This window comes from Eumetopias jubatus, unplaced genomic scaffold (assembly GCF_037043125.1).
Source record: "Eumetopias jubatus isolate StellerSeaLion01/CBP00866 unplaced genomic scaffold, mEumJub1_p1.0 scaffold_14, whole genome shotgun sequence".
NCBI lineage: Eukaryota > Metazoa > Chordata > Mammalia > Carnivora > Otariidae > Eumetopias > Eumetopias jubatus.
In genome coordinates, this window is record NW_028274820.1 from 43114907 (window position 1) to 43135338 (window position 20432).

A 20432-nucleotide genomic window follows, 5' to 3' on the forward strand; every position below is an offset into this window, starting at 1 on the left:
ACGACGAGTCCTTAATCCTCATTCCACACAGGGCAGCTCCACTCAGGAAGCATGAGTCCAGGGCTTGCCAGGTGACTCCAGGCTGGTTATTACTAGGGAGACACAGAAGATTTGGGGAAACAGGGCCCCTGCTCTCTGGGGTTGCAACCCCTAGTGCTAGAGGCAGATGCATACATATAGGCCTCCCAGGCCAGGCAGAGCACCTAGCATGTGCTAATCATGAGACAGACAAGGGCAGGAAGGAGAGGTGAGGGGTGGTTCCTTGAAGAAAAACTGCGTGCTACACTTAAAGGAGGTGGGATGCGAGGAGCTCCTGAGGGGCGAGTTGGAGTGTGATGGCCGCTGAGGGTAAGGAGAGGGGGCCGTCCCGGGTGGAGTGTGCAGCAAATGATATGCCAAGAATCCAGAGGAAGGGCTTAAGGATCCAGAAAGCTTTCCTGTGTATGTGTGGGAGGGTGGGTGGGGGCCCTAGGGCTATATCCTGATATCCTCAAAGACCATGTGTGCCAGGCTAAGGAGTCATTCAGTGAGATTCTTACCAACAGACTCTGTGGACAGTTTGGGCTGGCCAGGAAGTGAGCAGAGCTACACCAGCCATATAACACACTGAGTCCCAGCCCCAACTCGCCTTCAGGTCTACTCCTGCACGGAGGAGGAGGAGGAGAATGCTTTCCAGGCCCCCAAGGCTGTCTTGCAGAGGATGGTAACTACTGCTGTGGCCAGGTCCTTCCATAAGGGCACACCACAGAGAGAAGAGAAGCCGCATTCCTGTGCTGGGGGAAGTGGCCACAGGAGACCCTTTCAGAGCTGGAGAGTGAAGCTTGCAAGAGTGCAGCAGAGACCTCCCTGGCCCAGCTGGGCACGTAGGACCAATTCTTGCTAATCAGCAACCATGCCCCCACTCAGGGCCACAGGTGACACAGGGGAGGGAGGAGAGCCACTAGCCCCGGGGGCTCCACATGGGTGGAGTGTCTGAACCGCTTAAATGCCCACGTGCAAAACTTGCTCCCATCTCTGGCTGAGCCAACAGAAGTCCATGCCGTCCTCCCCTGGACTGCATGGGGGCGATGTATGGGATCATGTCGACAGCCCCACACGGTGGGACTAGCCCTTGTCCTCTTCCTCCCTCCCCAGCCCCCACGTCCATGGCACCTCCCCCACTGAGTCCCCACAACAGACTCTATTAACTTGCCTTTGCATGTCAAATATCTCTGCCATTTAATTAAAAAAAAAAAAAAACAGTTAATATCACAAGGGACTCCAGAAATACATGCTTTTGAATTCCAGCCATGGAGAAGACAGAAGGGGACACTGGCATCTGCAGCTATGGCTGCTTTCCACAGAAAGGTCCGTGCAGTGGAGACCAGCCCAGCCCCCTGCCCACGTGAGAACACACAGCCCACCCGGCCAGGGCTGGGGAAGAGTGTCTTTGGTTGGCCGGGCTTCACCCAGAGCTCACTGGAAGGTGGCTTGGCAGGAAGGGAGGGTCTTCCTGCAGCCCCCTCTAAGGGCCACAGAGGCAGGGGGTACACAAGGAGGCATTTAAGGTCTGTTAGCCTCCCACTGCCCATCTAAGGCTATAGGACTCATTATTTAAACCTAACACAGAACAGGTTTTTGATTTGAACTTGGATCTCACGGTATCCCAGTGACACATCAGCAGCCATGATGCAGATGTAGGCAGGAGAGCCGGCAGCCTGGAAACTGCTCCTGGACAATCCTGTATTATTAGATCCACATAGAGAATACACTCAAACCCTTTATACCAAATAAGAGTAAATTATACCAATATAAACAGGGCCTCTGACCCTCTCATTTTATTAAAATGGCACATAAATATTAAAACAGCATACTGATCACTTCATACGTCTGCGTGCCCCCAGAGGTGTGACCGAGGAGTGGCACGTGGGCTCCCTCCGTGAGGCTGCAGACTCATGCATTGAGCAACTCGTGTTCTTTATCGGTTTTCCCAACAGCGTCAGGATTTGATAATGGGTCGAGGTCAGCAAAGAGGCTGAACCAGGCAGTCAGGTCTGAGGCAGCCTTCACAGGCTCTGGAGAGAGAAAAGAAAACATGAATGCAGGCCCCTTCCAAAGGCCCACCTCTGCCATGCGGCATGCAGGTGGGTCCAAGCTCCTCTTGCAAAGCGAGGATGCTATATGGCTCAGTCAGACTGCCTCTAAAACTAGTTAGGGAATTCCATGTCTCCCTGTGGGCTGGCCGATAAACAATTCTACACCACGGCCTAAAGCTCAGTGAAGAACGAGCTCAGTGTTAACCCACACTTGTACCCCCGCTCCAGTGAACGGCACAGCCCACCAAGCTGCCCCAAACCTCAGACCCCGCTGCTTCAACACAAGCAGGAAATAACACTGTGATTTCAGAAATCAGACCGAATGGCTGAGGAAGCAAGGTGCCTTACAGTGTCCACTGGAGGAACCTTTTCAAATCTGCTGGCTCAAGGGAAATACTGTGGCCACTCTTTTCAGGCTTCAAAGCAACAGGCCTAGAGGAGGGTTGGCACCTAAGGCCTGGCCGCTCCTCTTTTCTCAGGGTCACTGCCCTCTTCCACCCTCTCCCGTCAGAGGAAGGAGGCCTTTGACATGCCCCCCTCCTCCCGCAGGGCTCTAAATTGCCCCCACACTCCCATTCCACTTCACCCTCACTAGAGCCTCCCCTTCAGCTGCTCTTTCTCTGAACCACCTGCCCTAACTTCCCAAATGACAACAATTAGAGAACCAATTCTTTTCCAGATGAGAATGTTTTCCAATGAGTGCCTGATGCAAGTGATTTCTACATAAGCTGGGGGCTCTTCTCTATATAAATCATTCCACATGAGGATCGAAGTTCATTGGCTTGGATGACCCAGGCTTTTTTCCCTTCCCCAACAGGTGGGAGTATCAAAAGCATGAAGAAAATGTCTGACAGGTTATCCTCCTCGCTGGGAGCAGCTAGGAATGTGCTTGCCAGCTGGCTTAAAGAGTCTCGGAGAGTGTTGGTGGGGCACGCTGCTACGAGGTTATGCCAGGGTGACGGAATTGTCGCACATCAACAGGCCTTTGGTCTTTTCATGAAAGTGGCACTGAAATATTAAGATAATGTGCCAATTGTGGTATACTTCTGATTCCCGTCTTTTTTAAATATAATCTCTCATAGATTACTTTATCATGAGATAATCAATGCATTATAGACATAAAATTACTGCAAGCAAGGCTAGTTAGTAACATGCAAGTTATTACCGTTTAACATTAATTGAATTCCATGGGCAATTAGCCCGCAGAACACTTGGCTTAGTTTGACATGATAAAATGAGACTTAAGAGATCTCAATATAGTTTGGTTGGGTCGTAGAGTGGGAACAACTTTTAAAAAAGGGAATAACTCATTTTTAGTCATGTAGGAGGCCATAACAGAAAACTATGGAACAAGACTGATTTAAAGAGGATGAGCCTATTTCTAGTCTTGATAGGGAATATCAAGATATCTTAAAGATATCTCCAGCAAAAATATGCTACACCCACTCCCCCTTCCTCCTAACCTCCCAAACATCTAGGGCAGCCCTCAGAGATAGCTATGGCCTTGCTAGGAGGAGTCAGGTGACTGTACTTTGGGGTCAGCCCTCACATTCCTTAGACCTCCACTGCTAGAGTTTGGGAAACCAGGTGCAACTGCACAATACCTAAAAGAACATCATGGGAATGCTTCTGGATGATAAAGACACCACCTGTTACTTCCTGTGATCAACACAGGGAAAGTGGGTGATGACCAAAGGAAGAGAGAGGCAGCTGCAAATACAGAGATCTTCAGTAGAGCACATGTTCTCTTTGGGGGCCTATCTCAAAAAAGAAGAGTCCCATGAGCTTGAAAGGCCCTCCCGTGACAACGAAGGAAAGCCAGCTCTCTCCGAGAAGCACTAATTAAATGCCTCGTTTGGTGGTGGCAATGGTATTTTCAGTTAAAGACAGCAGACCTCAGTGGCCTTCCCTACCTTGCTGTATCCACCCGATGTCGGGCAGCACCCAGTCACGTGGAGATGGGTATTTGATTCCTCCTCATTTGGTTTGATAAAGGGAATTATGAATTAGGACACTATGCCAGAAAAAGTCAGAATGCAAAACTCTCCACCCTTGTAGCCCCTGATTTGCACCCTTGGGTGATCAAACAGAAATTAGTAAAGAAAGACAGAAAATAGGCCAGTGGAAAGGAAGGCAACTGTCATTTCCAGGGAATAAAACACAGTATTACCTTTCATTGCAGGGCTGTTGTCATTTGGACTGCTTGCCTGTGGTGCTGGCCATGGAGTAGGAGGAGGACTGACATTGCTCTCTGACCAGCCTATTGTTCAAAACCAGAGGTGGTTAGGGCTAGGGAAGAGCAGACACACCACCCCGCCAGTTGCTGGGTGCACACACGGTCTCACCCACAGTGGCCTCCAAAGAAAGGGAAGAGGGTGGTGTGACAAGGCCCTTCTGCCATAATCCTCGGACCTGGGATAGGTTTTAGGGGACAGTAGATATGTATAACCATGCCCAATTCATAAGTATGGAAAATTAGGGAAAAGATTGATTTTGAAAAAAGAAACTGTGAAATTGCTAAGGTTAAGACATTTTTTCTTTTAGCTCTATCCCCATTTTTCTTCTCAAGGAACATTATTTCATGGTCACACCAAAGATTATCCATAGCATTCCAAGGAAATTAAGTGCCTTGCCTTTCTGTCATAAATGGAGAAAGCTTAAAGAAGTGGCCACCAGTAAATGCAACAATATAACTAATAAACTGCAAGTCTTCTCTACTTCATTATGATCCAGCTCATTTATTCTCTATACAGCTAATTTAAATTGAGAAGTTTAGTTAATACACAGAAATAAATGGTAGTCTAGTCCAAATATATGAGGGGAAAGCAAGCCCCCCCCTTAACTTGATGCTTTATCTTACAGTGGCATTTAGCCTGTGAAACCCAACATTCTGTAACGTCCCTGCGTTCTGCCCGCCCCTCATGTGTATGTGGCATTTTGCATTTGGCAGTCCTGCTTTGGGGGAAGCAAGCCTTGTTTCCCAGGGCATTCATTAAGTGTGCTAGATGTTTGGGTATGGCTTACATTTAATTTAGAACTTTACCAAATACTTCTTTGCACGTCTGCTTTAATTCTTGGTGTGGAAGTCCTGTCTTCTCAGTGAGACAAGAAACTGTTTCTTCACTCTGCTCCAAAATACCTAATGCAGTATAGGAAAGGTGTTGTGGACTAAGTCCATTCTTGATTCTCACTGTGAAACACAGACCATCAGATGATGCACCACTGTTGGGTCCAGTATTCTTAAAACGGTATTCTTTTACTGGGATGCTCTGGTTATAGCATCAGAAAAGGTTTTGTCTCTGATAAGGCCCTCATGAGACAACATGTTTGGATGGCACAGTTCAGCTGGGGCAGTGAAACCAATTTCTGGAGCAAGAAAGTCACGGAGTTTATGCCAAAAAAATTACAGGATTTCATGCTACTCATTTCCCCTGCCATTATTCTAAGATGCCTAATAGGGGACTTAACTACGGAATCCTACTATATTTATTAGTTTGCAGTTTTCTGTCATCCCCTAGAGTTGTGAGCTTCCTGAAGGCAGGAATCACATTTTATTCATCTTTACATCCTTTAGCGCACCGTCTGGCACATGAGGGCTGTTGAATTAGGATAAACTCTTGGAGAATATTCTTAAACCATGAGAATTACACTTATGAAGCATTATTTTAAGAGATGGCAAAACAATGCTTGGCACAGATGTTATAATACTCACTGGCTGAATTATTTCATTTTGGGCAAGTGGCATACAAACTTCCCTATGAAGACTAACCAATGACAAATGAAACAAGTGGCCTGTGATCTATCTATTGGATCTAAAACAATGCGAACATAGAGAGGGTTTTTTAAAGTATTACTATTCATTGGAAAGGTATTTGAATATGTCATTAACATAATTCATAAACAGTCAAAAGCACCAGATTCTGAAGGAGCTTTCTGGGATAATGGAAATGTTCTAATGCTGGACTACAGTGATTATTGCACAATATAAATTTACCAGAAATCCTTGAATCACTCTTTTACAATGACTGATTTTTTATGGTATGTAAATTATAGTTCAAAAAAAGTTATAAAACTGATGTATTTGATGTAATCCAGGAGTAACACAACCTCTCTAGTTCCTAGATAACTGGCCCATGAGCGTTACTTCTAAGCACAAATCCCATAAAACAGTGGTAAATGTGGGAAGTTAGAGCTGTGGATCCACAGTATGCCAAATAAAGCTGAAAGAGGTAGAATAGTTATAACTGAGTAAATTTTACCCTTTTCTCTACAACCCTGTCCCCAACACCAAAGTACTCAAGACCCATGGAACCTTTCCACCAACCCCTGCAAGCCTGGCCTCAATCTCTCAGAGCAGTGGTTCCTAAATTTTGGTGCCCACACCCACAGCATGGGTACCACCTGTGAGCTGGCTAGAAATGCAAGTTCCCAGGGCCAACCCTGACCCAGTGAATCAGAATCCCTAGGGGCAGAGCCCAAGAAACTGTTTCAACAACCCCCCAGTGACTGTTATGCAAGTGCAAGTCTGGGAAGCACTGTCATAGGTGGTCTCCAAGGAGGCTGCAAGGGTCACCATGTCCATCAGGATAAGGTCCATCACCTTGGCTGAGGCCAGAGCCAGACAGAGAGGCCCTCCTAGGAAACAGAGGGGTCTATCTCAAAACCCCACCTTCTCAGGTCCTGCAGTTTTAAGCTCTTCAGTCCCATGAAGCTCTCTGAGTTCAAGGAGGCCCACACTTCCAGAGAGAATCTGAACTGACTCAGAGCAAAGCCAAATGAGATGTATAGAAGTCAACCCTCCCTGATCTCTGTATGCTATTTGATACAGTGGGAACTCAGTGAGATTAATTCTTCCCATTTCAAAAATATGCACAACATTCATTTTTTAAAATGGTTGCAGAGAATGTTCGAAAAGCAAGGCAGGTTCAAAGCATTGTATTTTTCAGAGTATAAAATGGAACACATTCCTAAAGGAGGCAGAAATAAATCCACGTGTCAAAATGGAGCTCCCCTCACTTTACGTAATGAGCATGTTCCCGAAGTTATAAATAAATAAAATGTCTGTATATCAAGCCATATTTTAAAAGTACCAGAAATATAAATCATATTTCAAGCCCATCACTTCAAGGATTATAATGGCATATTCCTTTATAAAGACAATAAATGGCTTCTAATTGGATTCATTTGTAACTATGGATGATTTAATTTAATTTAATTGCTTGCCTAAACACTCATGAACCATAGAAGTAACATCTAGAATCAATGGATTTGAGGGCTTCTCTGCAGCAGAGGACATGAAGAAGGATGAATCTGAAGACATGCCCTCTTTGGGGACTAAAATAATGGGGACAGCATACCTCAGAATTTTCACAAAGACACAGGGTATCATTATTCCCTTGCCCCATAGTGAGAGGCAGAAACAACAGCTAGTTTGCCAAGTCACATTGTTTCCTTAGAACAGCTATTAAGTGTAAGTCTAACAATGGACTATATGTGCGCGAGGGGAGAAAATGGTATGGCTGAGACACCAGCTAAGAGAAAAAGAAAAGAAAAGAAAACACCAAGCTCAGCTGCAATGTCATCCTCACTCATATCACTTTGGGAATTATTTAGGGGAGGGGTGCAATGAAAGTAATTATGGATGGAATGCGAAGCCAGATTTCAAACATCTTGGCTTCTGTCAAGAAAAAAATGCTATTTAAAGAGAACTTAGTGTAGCTAATATTCCTGTAATTGCCATCAACTGTTCTCTAGTTGGTGTTAGTTGGCTGAGGCGTTTTTAACATGAAGGTGTGGCTAGAAAGATATCTCCCCATCTTTGAGTAATTGTGTCAGGAGAGGGTGGTGAAGGGTGGGGGCCATGGAGCAAGCGCGGAGAGCTCTGTGAACAAAATGACGATTCTAGCTCACAGATCCTTTGATATCTCAACTGTGCTACCCATTTGCAGGAAACACATATAAAATTTTATTGGAGCAATCCTGCCCCCTTTACTTACATAAGGGAAAATATAAATCAGCCAGAAATAACACTGGCCAGCTAGAGCAGTTAACTGAAGCCAAAAAAACACCATCCAGAGGAGCACTTTACCATGAATGTAATTTCACTAGCTGGGAGAGCAAAAGCCCGGGCTGGGTTGATGATCATAGCCTAAGGGCACTGAGTTGGGGTTGGCAGTGAAGGGGAAAGTGGGAACACCACAATCATGGTAGCCAAGCACCACCTTGCCATCCACATTTCCCTTTCTGGGCCCGTTTTCATATCTGCAAAGGGTGGATAAAAATTCCTGCCTCATTAGGTTGTTGCATGAATAAAATGGGATCTTGTAGGTGAAATCAGGGAGCACAGAGGCTAGAGAGCAGGCCACCAATAAATCTAAGCTGAATCTAAAGTTTAGTAGAGCTCAGCAGACATGAGGAGCAATCCCTGACATTAGTTTAGGATTGCTTTCTTTTCATCTAGTGATTCAATGTCTGTTGTTCTCTCTCTCCCTTCTTGTTATCTATCCATCCATCCATCCATCCACTCTTTTTTTGTTTTTTTTTTAATTTTATTTATTTATTTTTTAAAGATTTTATTTATTTGTTTGACAGAGAGAGAGAGACAGCGAGAGAGGGAACACAAGCAGGGGGAGTGGGAGAGGGAGAAGCAGGCTTCCCGCTGAGCAGGGAGCCCGATGTGGGGCTCCATCCCAGGACTCTGGGATCATGACCTGAGCCGAAGGCAGACGCTTAACGACTGAGCCACCCAGGCGCCCCCAATCTTTTTTGAACATCTATTGTATTCCAGGCACTCAGCCATGTTCTGGAAATATGATAGTGAGCAACATAAACATGGGCCCGGCCCATAACAACCAAAAGCAAGAGACAGAAAATTACACCAATCTTACAATGATGTGAGAGAAGAGGAATGAGTAAGTACTGGGTGTAAAGGGAATGGAGGCAGAAACACCTAACCCTCACTGCTGGTGGGGAGAGGGAGTCAAGGAAGGCTCCCTGGATAAAATGACATTGAAGCTGAGAACCTGAAGGATGAGAACTTAACCAGGGAAGCAAGCATCATGGGTCTGAGGCGGGAGACATGCTCTAAGGAGGAGAAAGAGCATGTGCCAGACTCACTCAGTAAGTTCGATATGGCTAGAGTCCAGCTTACTGACATAATACATGGGTCTCCGGCAAAACAAGGTTATTAAGTCATGCTAAGTAAAGGTGTGGGAAGTGTGGGAAGTGTAGGCAGCAATGGGACTGGGGTCAGGTTCTAAAGGACCTTGTAAGCCAAGCTGAGGAGTTTAGAACTTAGGCAAATGGTGGATATAAAACTGCAACTACTTGGCAAGTCACAAGACCTATCTGGGATTTCCTGATTTCCTCATTTATAAAATGAGGGTGGAGTAGATGATCATCAAGCCTCCTTCTATGGATTAATTGAGGCACTTAAATTCTGCACATACCCACGACCGGCAGATGCTCCTCAACAAGCTCCTTCTTTAATGGAACAAAAATTCTACTGGCTCATGCCGAGAGTGCCTACTCCGTGTTCAAACTCTAACTGCACCCCACAGTCCTCACCAACTCATCTCAGATCAGTTACCTGGAACCAAGTTAAGCCAGGAATGGCAAGAGGTGAGCTTAGTTTGAGGAAAGGTGAATTTGAGATAATGCAAAGTCTGACATTACATTGGCCTTAAATAGAAACCCACCCAGATGGCAACAGCACCTAGGCATGGTGTAAAACAAAAGAATATCCAGAAGGAATGCAGAGCTGTATGTTTGTGAGAATGTGGAACAAGACTCCTAACTTTGGTTTGCAGAATCCTAAATTAAAAGATGTCCTAATGCATTTATTTTGAGCAGATGGTAGTCTTTTCAGTATCAGCGTCTAATTCTAAATTAAATTTGGGGTATTGGTGGAGAATGGAGAAGAATGTCAAATGAGGTTTTTCAACCTCACCTTGTCTCCCACCTTGGGCAACCCCTCTGGCCAGCTCTCTTTCTAGGCACTTTAAGAGGCCTCCAGAAGGTACAATTTTCTCATCACTGTATGACAGGAAACCCCAGCCCCTATCATGCTGGTAACTTCAGAAACTCTTAGAAATCTTACATAAAATCAACTCCTCTTTTAAATGTTCAGCCCAACATGATCCTAAATGTAAGTTGCTTTGTCTTGCTCTCCTAGAGCTTGAAGTTGGGTGGGGGGATGAGGAAAATATGATTGTTATCTTACTAAATCTCCCTTCCTTTCTATTCACCCAGAGCACAGGGAAGCAGAGGGAGGACAGTGGACAAAGGAGGGAGGGAAGCAGAAGAAAATGGGGAGACAGAGGAGGGAGGAGATAGAAGAGGTGAAGGAGAAGTGAGGAGGGGAGAGGGGAGGAAAATGCAGCCTGTGGAAGAGAGACGTTGCTGCAGCTGGAGCCTGGAGAGTTCTCTTGACACTCTGACCTGGAGGATGCAGCCCCACCTGGACCTCACAGAGAACTAGAACAATGGTGGTGAGACTGAGCAGGAATGCACTCCAGGGAAGATGTGGGTGGCTGCTAGCACAGGCGAAGATTCTATAGACAATCTTGATTTCAAATTCTTTTTGGAACATCATCCACTTTTTGTGGTGGACAGGGACCCTGCCTCCCCACACCCACATTCCTCCTCCATGGCAACCACCTGTCCTTGTCTCTGTGTGTGTCCAGGACACCCAGGGCCAGACTAATCATGACAAGTGCTGCTCCTCTGGGAGCATCCAAGGAGAGGCCTGGAGGAACCCACAGAGGAATCACATTTACCATCAGAGACTTGGTACAGAGAAGCAACAGAATGGTGAAAGGCACAGACTCCAGAGTCAGATGGCTCGGCTTCACAGTCTGTCTGCCTCCTACCAGATGTATGATCTCAGACAAATTACCTAGCTCCTCTGTTCCTCAGTTTCCCGAGCCCTAACAAGGAAATGATGATAGTACCTGCCTGGGAAGGGTGTGGTGAGGATTAGGTAAGTTAACTCTCTGCCACTGCTTGTTTCACTAAACCAACATGACAGAGAGCCTTTCTACTGCATGCTGTGTTTGAATACTTGTTTCCGTTGTTTATTTAATTTGGTTTTTGAGCTGATCTGGATAATCAGGGGAAGCAGTTTCAATACAAGGTATCAGAAGTTTAACAGATGCTTTTGTAATTCATGTATAGAGATGGACTTTATCTAGACTATGGAAGTAATAAAAAGAATCTAGAGCCAATACTCATCTTTTCCTCTTTTTTAGGCAGGTGGGGAAAGTCCTGGCAAAAGCACAGAATGTGGTTCTAACTGGGTAACATAATCAGTCATCGAAGCAGGGTACCTGCTCTTTATTTGTACCACATCTGTTTTGAAGGTTCCCTGCATCAGGACAGCATCAGGGCTAGAATTGTGGGAGCACCTGTTGGGAATCCATAGGTGTGGTAGAAGCTACATGTGCTTCCTCTTTCAAACACTTAGGTTCCACTTTTTTTTTCTGTCATTTTGAGTTCCATAGACATTCCATTTGTGGCTGTTGGCATGCAAAGGAAACATGGTAACTCAGAGGATATAAAACAACTCCTTTAACACTGGTCTTCATAGAATACCAGCAGAGAAGAAGAAACTTTTAGCAGCCAGGATAATCCTTTTAAATGGTCAATCAGATCATGTCCATCATCAGTCTAAGACACTGTGATGGTTCCCAACTTGGCCTGGGCCCCCAAAAAAGGCCCAGTTTCTTCTAAAGGCTAGGTGGCCCTGTATGGCCAAGCCTCTGCCTCCTTGCCTCACTCCAACAACAAAGCTCTTCCTGCAGACCCCTGACCACACCAAGCACGTGCTGCCTTAGGCACTGACCGGCATTGTGTTCCCCCCGTCCCCATCTCCCCATGGCCGATTCCCTCACCTCCTGCAAGTCTGCTCAGATCTCATCTTCTCTATAAGAATCCTATTTAGTTCTACAGACTGACCTGCCTTGCCATCCACCCAGCACTCTCTACCTCCTGGTTCTATTTTTCCTTTTCTCCATAATACGGATCACTGTCTAACCTAGTCTGTGATTTTTTCCTTTATGATGTTTATTCTTCATTACCTCCTCTTCATTAGAATGTGAGTTCCAGGAAGGCAAAAGCCTTTTCTGTTAAATTCTCAGATGAATCTCCAGTGCCTGGCACCGAGGACGACCCAATAAATCTCTGCTGAATCAATGAGAAACTTGCTAAGGAGCTAGGAGTAGGGTGGCAACCCTAAGTGAGATTTTGGCAGCTTGAGAAATAAATGGGCTCCCTTGGTCGACCAGTACAAGAATACCTCTTTCTACAACAAGCTTACATTTCTCACTGTCAGATCACCTCCCTCCTTAGACCCAAGCATTACTCCAGTGCTGTTTCCTTGGACTTGGGACAAGGCTAAAGTGTGAAGTCCACGGCCACCGCTCCTGTCATAACTCTCAGGCATAGTTCGGGGCCATGGGCCCTGAGCTGAGATCTCACTCTGCCTGCTCAGGAAGAGGGCGTGGAGCTCTGACTTCTCAGCTGTCAGTGGGGGCTACTCACAAGTGAGTGACATGCAGCCACCCCAGCTAAGGGGGAGCACTGCCATCACAGTCCCTGTGGGTCTTCACAGCTGGGGGCCTGAGTGGGGTTCATCCTGTAGCACAGCTGGAGAGTCTCCAGCAGCCCCCAGATCTGAGTAGTGGATCCTGGCTCTGGCCTTCCAGCTCTCCCACAGCTTGTCAGCACCTCTACCACAGGTGGGTGGGGGTGAAACTCAAGTCACCGGCAGCCTGGCTCATCTGGAGCCCCATGAAAGAGATGGCGAAACCCAGGGCTGAGACTGGGGGTATTTTTGGACTCCATTCATCCCTCCTATCTCTAACTCCATTACCGAAAATAAATGACATAGCTACAAAATGAGACTCACAGAAGATGATAAAAGGAATGGTGTATTTCGTAAAAAAAAAAAAGAGGGAAGACCTGTTTTTTTTTTTTTTTGGTCTTGCCCACCAACTCTTGCTGTGTCCATGATCTCATCTCCAAAGACCTGAGGTTTTTTTTTTTTAATAGCTCATAATTACTTAATCATTCCAGCTCTGCTGTTTGTTCTCAGCTTTAAGTGCCAGATAAACACTTATTAAGGAGATAGCCCACATTCATGGAAAAACCAAAACAATTTGAAAATTTCTTAATAGTGATTCCTGTCTTACAATTAAGGTGACATGAAAGAAGGAAAAAGGTGTTGAAATACTAGAAAATAGTTTCCTTCCCAAGGTCTGTTTAGAAACTCAAACTAAAATTTTAATTTCAATCTGAGTTTGAGTTCTCTACTCTAAATCAAGGTGCTCCCCAGGCCGGTAGTTCTCAGCCAGCATGCCTTCCACCCTGACCAATGTTGCTGGCCACAGATGATCAGTGTGGCAACTGCATTTCTATGGTGGCCAAGATGCATGGGGCTGTTGGGCCACGTGTTTCAGACACAACAGGAACAGAGGAGCTGAGAGCATCCTCAGGGCAGGGGTGGGCCAGGAAGGAGAGACAGCAAGAAGCAAGATAAAATCCAATGTGAGAAGAGTTAAGAAGCCCAGTGGGATGTTACTTGGCACCCAGAAACATGGCATGACTATAGCCATGTGGAGAACTGTCCAGGCAGGAATGGCTAAGCCAACTGGTCCATGACTGTGAAGACAACCTAATCCTCTAAAGTATGCCGGGCAAAAGCCTACAATCAGAGCAAGACAGTAAGATTGAGGGCCACCTCTCTAACCTTTTATTAAAAGTAAATGTGAACATGAGGAGGAAATGATGAGAAGTAAGAGATCTTAAACTCTGCAACATATCTTAAAGCTGGAATATGATTCTGAGATTTCAACTAAAAAGTCACTGGTATAAAAGAAAAATACAAAGATGAAAAACCAGCCACAAAAAGACACTAGATATAAAATAAAAATCAGGAAACATTAAAAAAAGACAAAGAAGGAAGAAAGAGGCTTTTGAATTAAAAATAGAGAACAAACCAACCAAAAAAACCCCTATTTCAATCCCCATGGTACATACCTTGTAGTGAGGCCTGTAAGTCTTTCATGTTTTGGTCTAAAAGCTGTGAAGGAAGGAATCCTGAGCCTGTCTGGGGCCTGGGGTCTGGCTCTCCTGGGGCCACAGTGGGCACTGGCTCCTTCAGCCGGTCGTCTCCAAACACAGCAGCCCACTCCTTGCTGAACTCCCCCTCGTCCAAGGAGGAAGCATTGAAGATCTCACTCAACAGCAGCAGGTCATCTTTGTCAGCACCTTCAGGTTCTGGGGTCTCTGCCATTGGGCCCAGGCAAGCTGAACAAAGTAACAGAACACAAAACGCATCACCACCCAGGGCCCAAGCCCTTGGGAGTAAATGCAGTGGGGGCTGGGATGGGACAGACTGGGTGACGACTAGCTATAAGAAAAAGTTTATCAAACTATAAATTATTCTCATTATAGCCTCTCTTTTTTTTTTGAGGATTTTATTTATTTATTTGAGAGAGAGAGAATGAGAGATAGAGAGCATGAGAGGGAAGAGGGTCAGAGGGAGAAGCAGACTCCCCGCTGAGCAGGGAGCCCGATGTGGGACTCGATCCCAGGACTCCAGGATCATGACCTGAGCCGAAGGCAGTTGCTTAACCAACTGAGCCACCCAGGCGCCCTCATTATAGCCTCTCTTAAGAAAATTCAGAATTCAGGGCACCTGGGTGGCTCAGCTGTTAAGTGTCTGCCTTTGGCTCAGGTCATGGTCCCAGGGTCCTGGGATCGAGGCTTGCAACGGGCTCCCTGCTCTGCAGGAGGACTGCTTCTCCCTCTCCCACTCCCCCTTGCTCGTGTTCCCTCTCTCACTGTGTCTCTCTTTGTCAGATAAATAAAATCTTTAAAAAATAATTTTCAGAATTCAATTTCTAGTCCCATGGTCCCTCATCCCCGTTCCTCCAAAGCAAGTTCCGTTTCCAAGCATCATTAGAATTGTACTGAAACAGTTTCCATCAAAACTCGAGGGTTTTGTTTTTTTTTCCTTAATGTAAAAGCAAATTTACCACCAGAACATTTCTCAGACAGGAAGCAAAGCCAGGATTGAAGGCAGGTGGGTGGGAGATATTAGTTCCTTGTTTGCATAGCTTCCTGAATCTTCTCACACAACAAGCCCTAAATCCACAGCCAACACACCATGTGGGAGCCTGCCCTGTCATCCAGGATGGGGAGAGGACCCTTGCCACATACTGGGCAGGAGCGGAGGATGTCAGGACATCCAACGATGACCAAGGGAGGCCTCTGGCTTCCCTTCTTTGCTGCAACCGACTGCAACCCAACCACAAGTCCTTGCCAAAGCAAAGGAAAAGTGGGTCTGGTTTGCTTGAGGGCAGCAGTGAAAGAATGACTGGGAAAACAGGGCAAATAACGGATCCACCCAGAGAAGGCCAGAGACGCAGCCCTGGAGCGTTGGAATGAGCTTGAGACTAGAGGGGAAGCCCTGAGACCATTCTTTACTTGCTGTGTGACTATAGCAAGACCCTTACCTCTTCCGGGCCTCTGTTTTTTTCACCTGTAAAATTATAATATGAATAATGCCCACCTCAAAGCATTGTCAGGAAGACCAAAAGAAACGGACCTTTAAATCTCATTGCTTATCCAAAAGGGTGACTTTAAAGAAGAGATCCATTCTTGCAATATGAACACTGACAAAATACTGAACAGGGAATACAAGTAGTATGGGGGCATTGCTAACCAGAAAAACGATAAGACTTTTCATTGGGTTTTCCACCTATTTTGAACACCAAGAACGGATGGTCTTATTAACTGTGGCTTTACTATGGTATCTAATAGCCACGTGGAAACTGCAAACATTGTCGTTAAGTCACGAAGAGAAGGAATAATCATGATTTATATTTTCTCTGAGCTATACTGCAGTTCTGGTACTGTCATACTAAGCGAGATTAACAGGTTTTCCTCAAATATATGAGATAATTAGTGATGGCTTTTTTTTTTTTTTTTAAGGAATACAGCTTATCTGTCAGCTTTACTGGATCTATTTCCAACCACACTTAATACAACGGGGTTCTGACTGAGGGGATTTTTTATGTGCTATAGGCTGACTAGCTATACACCCAGGAAGGGAGGAGTCCAGACACTCTCCTATCACTCTGGTTTAAAAATAGCGGCAAAATATCGCTTCAATTGGACAAATGTCTAATTTAAGAACTCTTATTGTTTGTGTTATCACAGAAATTTGCACTGAGACATAGCTTGTAAGGTGGGGTGCTGAGGAGATGAGGGAAATAGCATTTTAGAAAACGGGCTTTTGAGAGAGTTCTGCAGTAGGAGGGTGGGCAGCCAGGACCCACCTCGGCCTGTGCGTGGTGGAAGGGCAGGTGGGTAGGGTAGGACAGCCCATAGATGTGAACGCAGGCAAGAAGCATGGCTGTGTCCCTCAACGTGCGGCTGGCTATGCACCCTCCCTCCTTCCCTCTCTCAGTCTCTCTTCGTGTCACCACTCCCTTTACACATATTAACTTCACAAATCTCTGTACTTTCTACTTTCAGTTGGGACTGGAATACCCAAACCTTCTCCCGTGGTTTACTATCTTGCCTGACTGAAATCAGATGATTGCTGAATCAAACCTGTTTTATTGGAACCAATTCAAATCAAAGAGTAGACTCTAGAAGAAGGGATGACTTTAGATGAGCACTGAAAATTATGTGCATTCTTCCTGAAGTCACTTTACAGCCCTGTGCTAAGTCAAACCCTGGGAGAGGCTTCCCTGCTTTCATCAAGATGTCAATCCAGGGAAGATCATGACTAACATCAGCAACAATAAATAATAAACTTTGAGCTTTCCCTAAACAATCAGAAACTGCAAAAGCTCTATCTTTGTTTTTACTGTTTAGGTTGTGTGCAAGGGTATTGAGTGGACTTCTGTGGGTTTTAACTTAGCATCACTTCCCTCCTCCTCTTCAGTTTTCCCTTTTGGGAAACACCTTCTCCACAGGATCTTGTGGAGACACCACGTATGGTGCCTCTAGGCTGGCCAGTGTCCTTCATTTCTCAGGCCCTGGTGACTGGCTCAGCGATGGGCACATGCCACAGGCTTCCCTGAATTTGCTATATGGAAGGTGGAAGGAGAAGGGTCTCTCACTCAGATTCCAAGTTCTAAAGATGCAGTTTTGAGGTTCTCAGGGATGACGGAGCTGAACACAGGGCAAACCAGCATCAAGAGTCGGAAAGAAAAACCTGACAACACTGTCTAAGCCCTGGACCCAGCTCTGCTTGAAGCCAATCCATCACTGTATGTCCCCAGTTTCATGGACCAATTCCCAATATGGTCTTTTCAATTTGAAAGCTAAACTACTTAGAGAAGGATTTCTGTTACTTCCAACCAAAAGATTCCTGACTAATGTTGTATCCTGTCAAACTCAACTTTACTGACAGAAATGAGAAAAGGACCCTCGGTGAGGATGATATTGTCTAGAGCTAGTTCTGAATAGAGATTTAGTTGGAGGTCGACACTGAATTTGGCCTGTCAGTGTCCTGGTTATTTAACTGTTCAAGTGGGCTGCACAGCGGACATTTTCTCTAAGAGAACTTATTACTTCCCTAAAAGCAATGAAACTGGTACTGACTTGAACCAGAAAACAGGGAAGCCCAATTATTGCCCTGATAATTAAGATGCTTGAAATTACCATACATAACTTGTAAGAAAAACTTAATTACAAGTAAAAAAGGACAGGTTCAGGTCTGTAACCAGACATGTCAAGACTTGAAAAATAACACTAGTCAGTTGGCTCTTAAGAATCAAGCTATCATTTTCTTTGGGAATAATTCAACTCAACTGTGAGAAAAAGGGACACACACAGAGAGAATAAGCTCTTTGAGAGAAGCCCGGGTAAGGGCTGTAGTGGGTGGAGTCAGGGCTTCTACCCAGGGAGCCGAGCAAGTATTGCTCCTGGGTTATGGCAACCCATCCTTCAAGGGTGACCCAGGGTTCCTGGAGCTCTCAGGTGCCAAACCCACAGATACCACTCCAAGCTCCCTTCATGCTCTTGCAGGCTCCTGAGTCTCCATGTTCACTATCACATCGGGTAACACAACTCCAGACGTTACTACAGAAATAGAGGCCAACAGGGGCGCCTGGGTGGCTCAGTCGGTTAAGCGACTGCCTTCGGCTCAGGTCATGATCATAGGATCCTGGGATCGAGTCCCGCATCGGGCTCCCTGCTCAGCGGGGAGCCTGCTTCTCCCTCTCCCACTGCCTGCCACTCCCCCTGCTTGGCTCGCTCTCTGACAAATAAATAAATAAGTCTTAAAAAAAAAAAAACTTTAAAAAAGAAATAGAGGCCAACAGACACAATGAACTCCAGTTTTCACCTCTCGGCCTTCAGCTCTATGACCCTGACGCTTCATGCATTCCTTCCTTCTTTTTAACATCAGCCCACTGTACGCTCTCCCCTCCTGCTGGAGCCTGCTCTGCCCCCACCAGGATTCAGCTCCAGCGTTTCTAGTCTTTCTCTATCCAAGTCTTCCTCTCCTGACCTCAGAAGACATGGGCACATCCCAACAACGCCCAATCTTGTGATTCCTGTCTCCCCCAGCACCCCATCCCACCCCCCAACGTTGCCTCTCTGGTTGCTTCTCCTTCTACAGACACACACTCTGCTTTGTCAACCACTCTTTGTTTTGGTGGCCTGTCGTCAAGTTCCTACCCCCACTCTACACTGAAGTGGCCCTCCTGAAGGTTACCAGTGAGATCCTCATGGCCGATTCCAATCTCCTTTTCTCTGGCCTCAACCCCTTGTAGCACTCTGCCCCATTGCCCACTCTGGAAATGCTGTCATCTCCTGGGGTCTCCATGAAATGGCTCTTTTGGATGTCCTTCCATCTCCTTGACAATACTGTCCCTGCTGCCTCTTCCTACTCTAGTTACCCTAAAGTCTCCTCCTAAGCTGTATCTCCCTTTCCTGCATTATCTACAGAACATTTTATCTAGTCTCATGGTTCCAATCTCATCTGGGAAGATTCTCAAATCTCCATCTCCAATTCCACGTTTTCTTGACCTCTGATGACAAACTCCTGACTCGAGGGTCCTTTGGGGTCTGCCCATTGGCAAGCCTGCTGGCACTCCATAAAAGACACCCTCTCACTGTATACCTTTGCTCAGTTCAACTGTGAGATTATTACTTTTACTTGAAAACCTTCAACAGCTCCCTCTGTAACACTCCTTATAGTGCTATTCAGGACCTCTGTGGTCCAGCTCTAATGCAGCCCTTCTAGCAACTCCTTCAGGGAAGCCTACAGTTCGGCAAAACTCTGCCACATCTGCCATTTTTCAATTGTGCTTTCCTGCCTTCCTGTCTGGGAACCTGCTCTTTTTGTCCCAGTGAGATGCCTAGAGAGAAGAATCATACTTAACTGAAAGGGATCTTATAGAGTATCCCCTGTAACTCACTTTGCCGATAAGGAAAAAGACACCCAAGTTAGATGACCTGCCCAAGGTCATATAACTTATTAGTTACAGATTATCTGGCTGGGGACCCCTGGCTCATAGGTGAAGATGTTTTCTCAGTGCCATACACTGCTTTTACCTCACAGCCTGTTAAAGATGTCATATATAAATGAATATTCAAGCTTTTGTAAAGTTTTGAGGATTTCTAAGGTCAGATGGCTGCACTGACAGCCAGGCAAAGCTCTTGGCTGCAGCCAGCATGGCAGAATGGCTGAGATGGCAGACCTACTCTGCATGTTGGCCTCACACTGCCCAAGGGTTCAAAAATAAAAATCCTATGCCCCTGGGAAAATATTCTCCAGGAAAACGGATTCTAAACCAATGCACTCTGATTCTGACCCAGCAAGTTTTCAGAGTGAAAATTGACATACAGAGGAAGCTCTCTTAAGTTCAGACAGAGGGTGGGTGACAGAAAATAAATGTGGGAAACTGGTGACAGCCCACTCAGGTTATATTTTTGAAATCATACTGAGTTTCATGACCTCAGCATGAATTAGGAACCCAAAAGATGGAAACATAGCTACATAGACCAAAAATGAGAGCACAGGAAAACAACGAGATAAATGTCACATAAGTTACCTTCATCTGTGTGTGAAACAGGAAGACTCTGTCTCTCTGGTTTTCTCCCTGGTCCCCACTCTCAGCATTATGACTAATGTAAAGGCTGCACACTTGCAATACACATGAAAACCCCAACAACCAACACAGACCTCACATCACCCAACAGAGAGTATGGGGGAGAAAGATGGGGAGGGAAACCACCGTACAAAAATGTCTAACGAGAAAAGTATTCGTCCTTATAAAAGGCTCTGGTAACAAATTGTACTTGTTTGGAATCCAAGAATACTGCTTCTAAAAA

At 45.7% G+C, this 20432-nt stretch overlaps 1 protein-coding gene across 1 annotated transcript in view; it reads right to left on the reverse strand.

Annotated features, from left to right (window-relative positions):
* Positions 1-1868: 1868 nt before the first annotated feature.
* Positions 1869-20432, reverse strand: part of ICA1 (islet cell autoantigen 1) — a 123168-nt gene continuing 104604 nt past the window's right edge. Inside the window, exons 12-14 of the mRNA XM_028118734.2 lie at positions 14112-14381; positions 4246-4335; positions 1869-2054 (exon numbers count right to left, since the gene is read on the reverse strand). Of these exons, the coding sequence (XP_027974535.1) occupies positions 1933-2054; positions 4246-4335; positions 14112-14381 (482 nt within the window). The 3' untranslated portion in view covers positions 1869-1932. The remainder of the gene's footprint in view (positions 2055-4245; positions 4336-14111; positions 14382-20432) is intronic.